The following is a 9,321-nucleotide window of genomic DNA, read 5'->3' on the forward strand; positions in this document are numbered from 1 at the left end:
AAAAATTAGTTGTTTTTTTTTTTTTAATTTTTAATCTGTACATTTAATCTCTAATCTGTAGCTGCCAAACTTCACTTTAGAGTCTTTAGGTACTGTTATACTCTTGGCTGGTAAACTGAAGAGTTTTGTTATCCAATTTATATTCTCTGATCAAATCACACCTCTGATAATCTAGGTAAACTGATCACTTGATATCATTTGTTACAGAACAGGATTTTCAAACCTGAAGACTGTATGGAATCTTTACATGTCAGATAGTCATTTATATCTCATTTTCCTTTACATAATATATTCCAATTAATGACGATATAGAATCACATCTTTTAAAAATATTTCACTGATAATGGTCATTATTTCTATTAAATCAAACTCCATTGCTGACAGAGAGTTTAGATTAATCAGTAAATGCAATTAATAAAGGATCAAGATCTTAGGGAGAGCCGTCAGTAAGTGTTCTTCAAGAATTCAACATATATGTCATGTAGTTGACTCTGCATCTTTCCATCCTCTTTTCTTGTAAGATTGTATTCCTACATTAAATTTCTCCTAACTAAAATAGGAAGTGAAGAAAATACACCGCTTTGAAAAAAAAATGAACAAAACAAAACAAAACAAAAAACAACAACAATTTTACCTGCAACGACTGGGGATTTTCTGTCATCCAAAAGTTGAATGGCTGTACTGGCTGTCACTACATTGCTTTTGTTTGCTGTTTCTGCAAGGTGTATTAAGAAAGAAAAAAAATAGTAAGATACTGCAGAATAAAGAAATTCAGCTTTCCACCCTTACCCCCTGGTTTGAAATGATTTAGTGAATACAGTGCTCAGGAAATGTGTTAATAAGACAGCAAATCTCATAGTTTATGTATGCACATAATATACAGGCACTAGCATTTCAAAATTCCCCATCCCAACAATCTTAAAACACTGGCGTGAGTAATCGAACTCTTGCCTTCTCTGCAAAAAATGGCAACAAAGGTGACAACTGGTAGGGCTTCTCTGTGATGTTGACACTTGTTCTGTTGGACTTGCTTACAATACTAGACCGTAAGTTGAACCTATGTAAATATTCAACAATAACTATTACACGGTATCTTGTGTTTTCACTTTGAGCCCTATAGAAGATGAACCTGGTCAAAGGACCAGTAAACAAGCTGCAAATCTCAATGTATGTATTAACACTTGAGATTAACTACAGAGCCTACTTGGTATTGACATATTTAGTATCTTTTCAGTATCGTATATGGCTTAGAATGTAGAGTGACAAAATTATAGACCTGTACTAAATGGGATTGAATAGACAAAGCTCCCAGGTATTTGCTCAGCAGCTCTTCTGTACCACAGTGGAAAATGATCAGCATTAAAAATGTTCTCCTTGTCTTCAGCTGTCAGGAAATCTCTTGAGAAAGAAGAGAGAAAGAAAATACCTGTTTGTGGCATGCCGCACAGTAGTATCTATCTTCAAAAGACAAGAAAAAACAAAACTAATTCTTTCAGAAAAGAAAACAGTTTTGGACATTTTTCTAATACTATTTGTACTGCAAAAGGTTAACTTTAGCCCGTAATAATTATTTGAGGCAGACTTGCAATTGCTTTTGTTGTGAAGAATGGAATATAGTAAACTAAGTACCACTAAATACTTTTATACAGATATAAAATAAAAATGTTTAGTCTAAATTCTCTCTCAGAAGAATGCAAGAACAGTAAATTGTGCAATGTGAAAAAGGCAATGAAGGTTTGGTAATTTGCTGCCATTGACATACGTTTTTAAGGAAAAAAAAAAAAAAAAAAGTAATAGCCTACTTTACAAAGCATATATAAGGGAGGGAGTGGACAACTACATACTTTATTCTTCAATGATATCATGGAATACTGACAAAAGAAAGTTCCCATGGGGAAAACCAGCAAGTACAGTCTCAATGCCATTGTTCTAGTTTACTGTCTAAAAGTAAGAAATTGCAATACTATTGATCTTACTTGTAAGGCTACTCACACTGCAGCAATATTTTCTGGTCAGATAAACATCATACAATTTTATATTAAATTTAAAAATTTATCATAAACATCAAGTACAGATTTTCTTTTACACACATAATGCATATAGATTTGCCTGACACTATCAAGCTGCTCCTTGGAAAAGGCATTAATTATCAGACCTGATTTTATAGCTCTCCATTCTAAAAAACCTCTACCTCCACTGCATCACATCTTCAAGGAAGCAAAAAAGGAAAGTTTTGAATTATGAGATCTCTTGATTATCCTTCTACCTAGTCCACATCTGTCACTTAGATTTCAATAGCAAAAAAAAATTGCAAAACAATATCAAAAACCCTGAAGATGTCTAAAATATTTGTTTTTAGATGAGATATTAAAAAAATGAAAAATCCCTTGGCATCTACAGATGGAGCATATCCTGAACTCTCCTTTGCATCTCCTCTGAAGAATAAAGATGTGAAGCTAACTCCAGAAAAGTGGAGGGAAAAGTAAATGTATAGGATACAGGTATACAATAGCTCATCGTTTCAAATGTTCCAGTTGAAGAAATAATTTAAAGGATCCTATTAAATCTTTCTAATTCGTTCTATGTATTTCAGTGCAGCAGAACAAAATCCTGGAAGAGACAGTAGGTATGCTTCCTAAAATAAACATTTTTTTCATACATTGTTGCCAAGCATAGCTTTGTTACTTACTGATTAGTAAGCTGTTCTGGACCCACAAACAGGTTGATACGAGATAGTCCAGTCCGTGTTCCAAGGAAGGCAACTTCCACTCCCTTGTCAGAATTTCTGAAATAAAGCAGAACACAAACAAAGACAATGTTTCCAGGCAGTAAACAGATAAATCTATGTTACCAGTCACAGAAGATACAAGTGTACACATTTTTTAGAAAGATAGTTTTATTTTATTTTATTTTACTTTAAAGTCAAATGTCCTTTGGAAAACATGCAATGTGGAAATGCTATTTAGACCAAGAGCAACTGAAAAGTAAAATAAGGTAAATTTGGCAAGATTTGGGGGATGGGATGACATGGAAGACAGAATAAAAAAGGGCCAGCATAGATACAAAACAACCATTTGATAGCCACTGGTACCAAGTGACTGAAGACGAGCAGGAAATCAGATCAAGCTCCCTTTCTATTCAACATCTCTATGGTACATCTACACTTCAAGCTATAGGTGTGTGATTGTTGCTTAAATGTGCAAAAACTAACCTAGATTTAAACCAGCCAGCTCAGAGTCAAATGTAACTGCCATCAGGACAGGTATTTGCCTCTAGACCTTAGGAAAAAATGTGGCAGGTAGGTCTGGCTGAACCCTGTTGCTGCATCACTAGCTACCGTACCAAGGTAGCTGCTTTAAAGAAACTGCTTGTTGCCCAAACAAGAGCTTCAAATATATTATCAAAAAAATGTCCTGTCTAATTAGCATAAATGAGAATGTGAAAGGGGATCAAATGTCTCCCACTAGTATGTCTCCACAGCTGTCTTCCTTGTGTTTACTGGCTCTGTTATTTTATTATGTAGGAGGATTCCTAGAAACCTTATGCTTCTATATAAATTCATTGGTGCCTAGAGTATATGAGCATGCAATAATTTTCTATCTTTATCTTCTGAGAGGACACCGGATAATCCTTAGCTCGATGAAATAGATCTCACTGCATCTTATTTTACTCATTCAGTATGTTTTTTCGACAGTATCATTTTTCATTAACTTTAAAAAATATATATATATATTCAAATTTAACAAAATCTAATCAGGATAACTCCCAGAATTGCCTTTCAGCAACAGTATCTCATGCAAACTGCTAATCTTAACATGTTTTCTCTAATATATATAACATCTTGTTGCTTAACACTTAGCTGTGGAAAACTAAAAATAATAATAGTAATAATAAAAAGAGGATTACAGAAATGATTTATTTTACCAGGGCATTTTTTTCTGTATATAATTTGTTCCAAGATAAATTACCAGTTCCATAAACAATTTTTGTAAATCATACATTAAATTCCTCAATTATTCTAAACAGTTTGTTAGAAAGTCACAACTGTGTGCTGTGGTTAGTATACAATTACATTAGTTACACTGTAAAATTTGAGTAACCTTAAAACTAATCATCATGATGTACATACTACAAAATAAACACTTAATAGTGAATCAAAATTAGTGCTAGTTAGGGTGAAATGGTTAATATATTTTTTTCATGCATTTTAATGCAGTTGAAAAATTAAAACTCTTAGGCAAATAATCAGAAAGGGACTAGAAAACTGATGCAAATAAATCTTGCTAATCTGACAAAGCATCAGAATTTGCAAGGTATTTCATCAGTTCTTCAACATAACTATTAAAAAGGTACCCATAATTACAATGACTGATACAAAGCTTACTTACTCTGATTTATTTAATGCTAGACTGGTCCAATAAGCTTCAATTGGTGCACTCACCACTGCATCAAACAGAACTTCCTGGATCAATTCTTTGTCACCTATTACATTATAGTAAAATCAGTAAACATATGTGCATACAGATCTTTTTGTTGTTGTTGTTAGATAACTAGATTTTTGTTTTTACTCTAAACCGCTAAACTCTATTTTGTCTGTGATGTATGTTGAAACCTTTTGCAGTATTAAGTATTTACTATATTACATGGTGTTTCATTACAATGTAGTTTATATATATAGTTTCATTGCAAACAACAATTTTTGGCTAGAAAACACAAAAATGCATTTTCCACTTCATATATACATTCCTGTATATATATCATGCTCACATTTGCACACAAAATAAGGCTAAAACAATTATGCCTACTAAGTCACACTAGCTCTGTTTCTGCAAACATCTCGGATAAAATACACGCTTATCCACATGTTTTTTTCATTCAGCTTTGCAGTTCAGAAATGCTAATTTTATACATATCCTCCCTAAAACACTCAGGAAATATCTGGTATATATTCTTCAGAAAAGTCATTCAAGGCTTGATTCAGACCAATCCTGTTTAATTTATGAAACCAGATGGAATGATAACATTACATAGCTACACCATCTAAACAGAACCTTGAATATTTGGTTCAGGCATATTGTTTACCATAAAAATCAGAAAACAACAATATTTTTATTGATACTCTGGAAAAAAGTTCAAAAGCAAATGAAACTGCAAAGTGATATTAGTTATGCAAGCCAATCTCAAGTTATCAATGGTTAAACTATGTAGCTTTCACTTTTGTAGAAATTGCAGTATAACATTTTTTAGCTAGGATAACGTCTAGTACATATATTTAACAAAATACTTGCATTGGAGCAATGGCTCTTTTCCTGTGAGGTATCGTTTAATCGCTTCTAACTGAGTCATTTGACGGTGTTCAGGATGCAAGTCAGTGTTGCAATAGGACCTGAGAACGTGTTGTCAAAACATTAAAATGTTAATATGTATAAGCATGATCTTCGTCTTTGAACATAAAGAATTGGCTTCAGCAAGCACAAACAATATGAAACCAAGAAGGGTAACAGACATCAATTTCATGCTTTGTTTAAGGCTTACCATTCATCTGCTAAAGATACATCAGGGTGTTCTAAATCATGTAAACCTGTAACAGGAATAATAATGGTTTATTTAGGGAGCAGTCTGGGTAACAGATGGTTATTAATATACACTCCATAACATAAACCCTTCCCTTCTTGGAAAGTGCATTATTACCACAATATAATAAATCACAGTAAACTATGTTCAAATACACTTTAGGATCTAACAAACTGGCAAAAGCTAACTAAATCAGATTTAAAAATGAAAAGGAAGAAAAAGTTTTGGGGTTTTTATTCCTGATAATTTTTAAGTCATACAAATTGCTCATGATATATTTGAAGTTTAGAAGAAAACCTGAGCAAAGAGAAATGCACAATGGTTAAAACCCCTCTTATTCATACTCCCTTGTTCTATGTGGCAAGTAAAGTTCTTTATGCTAAACCATATATTTTGCTTTTCAAATGAGTTTTTCTCTCTTTTAAAAATATTTCATTAAAAAAACCAACTCCTCCCAAAAACTAAGCACACAACCCATGAACACAAACTGCAATTTACTGGATTGTTCAGAATAGGTTCATTGTTCTAACGCGTCATGCAGATGCTTGTAAATAAGAACTATATCATTAGTTATACAGCACAATAAAAATGTACTTTGGCAAGTTTCAAAATTCTTAAAGCATGTATCAATAGACAATAAGCAAACAGGGTTCAGAAGGATGGCTCTAGGTGTAACCCCCCAGAGTACATACTATGTAAAGACAGACCTATGGTGGTTAAGGAAAACAGGAAAGCCAAAACTAGAACCACAATTATCATCCTTAGAGAGGACAATAATGGGTCAGTGACAGAGGAACAGTGAAGGAAACAGTGGGAGAAAAGGTTATGGCTACATCAACTTCTTTGGTGATGCATCCAGGAGGAAATATCAGTCTGGCTGGTAGAAATGTATGGCTAGATTAAAGAAAATAGATAGGAGATGTTGGGAACATTTTGGAGAGTAAGTTCCAAGCCTTCTGCTGTCCTCTCCTTCTACCTAGAAATTTATTTTTTTATTCAACTGCTTCATAAGCTATAAAGCATTTCTTTAATTTACATTTCTGCCATGAATAGAAACATATTCATGTTTCTATTAGAAAATAGAAACATATTCATCAACACAAAAAGGAGGACTAAGGAGAATCTCCACCCTCTACTGGATGCGGGGGGAAACTTAGTAACCAGAGATGAGGAAAAAGCTGAGGTGCTTAACGCCTTCTTTGCCTCAGTCTTTAACAGCAAAACCAGTTGTTCTCTGGACGCCCAGAACCCTGAGCTGGTGGAAGGGGATGAGGAGCAGAATGTCGCCCCTACAATCCACAAGGAAATGGTTGGTGACCTGCTACAGCATTTGGATGCACGCAAGTCGATGGGGCCGGATGGGATTCACCCGAGGGTACTGAGGGAACCGGTGGAGGAGCTGGCCAAGCCGCTTTCCATCATTTATCGGCAGTCCTGGCTATCGGGAGAGGTCCCACTTGACTGGCGGCTAGCAAACGTGACACCCATCTACAGGAAGGGCCAGAGGGTAGACCTGGGGAACTATAGGCCTGTTAGTTTAACATCAGTGCCAGGGAAGCTCATGGAGCAGATTATCTTGGGTCTCATCATGCAGCAGTTGCAGGGCAAGCAGGTGATCAGGCCTAGTCAGCATGGGTTTACAAAGGGCAGGTCCTGCTTGACAAACATGATCTCCTTCTATGACAAGGTGACACGCTTAGTGGATGAGGGAAAGGCTGTGGACGTGGTCTACCTTGACTTCAGTAAGGCATCTGACACCATCCCCCACAGCATTCTCCTCAGGAAACTGGCTGCTCATGGCTTGGACTGGCGTACACTTGGTTGGGTGAAGAGCTGGCTGGGTGGCCGGGCCAAGAGAGTTGTGGTGAATGGAGTTAAATCCAGTTGGAGGCTGGTCACTAGTGGAGTCCCCCAGGGGCTCGGTACTGCAGCCAGTCCTCTTTAACATCTTCATCGATGATCTGGACGAGGGGATCGAGTGCACCCTCAGCAAGTTTGCAGACGACACCAAGTTAGGTGCGTGTGTCGATCTGCTCGAGGGTAGGAAGGCTTTGCAGGAGGATCTGGATAGGCTGGACCGATGGGCCAAGGCCAAAGGTATGAAGTTCAACAAGGCCAAGTGCCGGGTCCTGCACCTGGGGCACAACAACCCCAAACAGAGCTACAGACTGGGAGATGTGTGGTTAGAAAGTTGCCTGGCAGAGAAGGACCTGGGAGTAGTGGTTGACTGCTGGCTCATATTCAGCCAACTGTGTGCTCAGGCAGCCAAGAAGGCCAGCAGCATCCTGGCTTGCATTAGAAACAGCGTGGCCAGCAGGTCCACGGAAGTGATTGTCCCTCTGTACTTGGCTCTGGTGAGGCCGCACCTCGAGTACTGCGTTCAGTTCTGGGCCCCTCACTACAAGAAGGACGTGGAGGTGCTCGAGCGAGTCCAGAGAAGGGCAACGAAGCTGGTGAAGGGTCTGGAGAACAAGTCTTACGAGGAGCGGCTGAGGGAGCTGGGACTGTTTAGCCTGGAGAAGAGGAGGCTCAGGGGTGACCTTATTGCACTCTACAGGTACTTTTAAAGGAGGCTGTAGTGAGGTGGGGGTTGGTCTGTTCTCCCATGTGCCTGGTGACAGGATGAGGGGGAATGGGTTAAAGTTGCACCAGGGGAGGTTTAGGTTGGATATTAGGAAGAACTTCTTTACTGAATGGGTTGTTAGTCACTGGAATAGGCTGCCCAGGGAAGTGGTTGAGTCACCATCCCTGGAGGTCTTTAAAAGACGTTTAGATGTAGAGCTTAGGGATATGGTTTAGTGGAGGACTTGTTAGTGTTAGGTCAGAGGTTGGACTCGGTGATCTTGGAGGTCTCTTCCAACCTAGACTATTCTGTGATTCTGTGATATTTTTGTTGCAAGCATACAGCTGAAGAATGAAGACCTAAAAAATTAAAATGATCAATGACACAAGAAACAGAATTGGAAACAGAGACCAACAGAGACTTCAGCGTAATATCAGAAAATATTCAGCTCTTGAACAACTTTTTCTCTGCAACTCCTAAAACTTCAGCACCTCACAGCGCACAGCTCCTCCACTGGGTACATACACCATGCGAAGCCAGCTAGCAGCTCCTCCAGACCCCTTTTGCCTAATTACCCTTGCAAAATGCCTCTGTTCTCTCTTCATCTTCAGGACCCTTAGATTTTGGTCTTGTTGCCAAATAACTTTATCACCAAACAGTTGACTCCTCCACATGTTTTAATTGCAGACTTACACCCCCACCCAAAAAACAAAAACAAACAGAAACAAAACAAAAACAAACAAACAAAAAAAAAGGCAAGAAGGGCCTTTACACATTTTTAAGCATTTCAGAGCTAAAACTACGTAGTCATAGTAAAAGTAATGAGGGTAGTGTGTGAGCAAAAAATTACAGTGTTCTCGGTGGCTATCTCACTCAGAAAATATCACAAATAATTAACATTAGATTATGAGTGGTTTTCTGGAACACTGAGAGAGGAGATGTAGTGGGTTTACATGGCAAGGTTTTGGTAGCAGGGGGCCATAGGGATGGCTTCTGTGAGAAGGATCTAGAAGCTGCCCCATGTTTGGTAAGGGCCCCACGGCTGACCAGAGCTGAGCCAATAAGGGATGTTGTTTGGTGCCACTGTGAGAGCATATTTAAGACAGGGAAAAAAAAAATAAAAAAATAAACAACAACAAAAAAATGCTGCACCACACACCAGCTGGGAGAGTGAGAGATGTGAG

At 37.7% G+C, this 9,321-nt stretch overlaps 1 protein-coding gene across 1 annotated transcript; it reads right to left on the bottom strand.

Annotated features, from left to right (window-relative positions):
- Window positions 1-515: 515 nt before the first annotated feature.
- Window positions 516-5,578, bottom strand: LOC118157855 (voltage-dependent calcium channel subunit alpha-2/delta-3-like). The gene is made up of 6 exons (XM_035312355.1): window positions 5,536-5,578; window positions 5,289-5,386; window positions 4,389-4,482; window positions 2,690-2,785; window positions 1,277-1,398; window positions 516-715 (listed from the first exon to the last, which is right to left on the bottom strand). The coding sequence occupies exons 2-6, from the start codon at window positions 5,344-5,346 to the stop codon at window positions 531-533; spliced, it is 555 nt and encodes a 184-aa protein (XP_035168246.1). The 5' UTR covers window positions 5,347-5,386; window positions 5,536-5,578; the 3' UTR covers window positions 516-530.
- Between the last annotated feature and the right edge of the window lie 3,743 nt (window positions 5,579-9,321).

The sequence above is a fragment of the Oxyura jamaicensis genome (genome assembly GCF_011077185.1).
Source record: "Oxyura jamaicensis isolate SHBP4307 breed ruddy duck chromosome 12 unlocalized genomic scaffold, BPBGC_Ojam_1.0 oxy12_random_OJ100868, whole genome shotgun sequence".
In the NCBI taxonomy this organism is placed as follows: domain Eukaryota; kingdom Metazoa; phylum Chordata; class Aves; order Anseriformes; family Anatidae; genus Oxyura; species Oxyura jamaicensis.

Excerpts from the sequence above, each read along its gene's own strand:
- LOC118157855 (XM_035312355.1), bottom strand. The coding sequence starts at position 5,346 with ATGACTCAGTTAGAAGCGATTAAACGATACCTCACAGGAAAAGAGCCA. Across the intron at positions 4,483-5,288 it reads AAAAGAGCCATTGCTCCAAT|GTGACAAAGAATTGATCCAG; the intron begins GCAAGTATTTTG and ends ATAATGTAATAG. Across the intron at positions 1,399-2,689 it reads CCAGAACAGCTTACTAATCA|AGATTTCCTGACAGCTGAAG; the intron begins GTAAGTAACAAA and ends TTCTTTCTCAAG.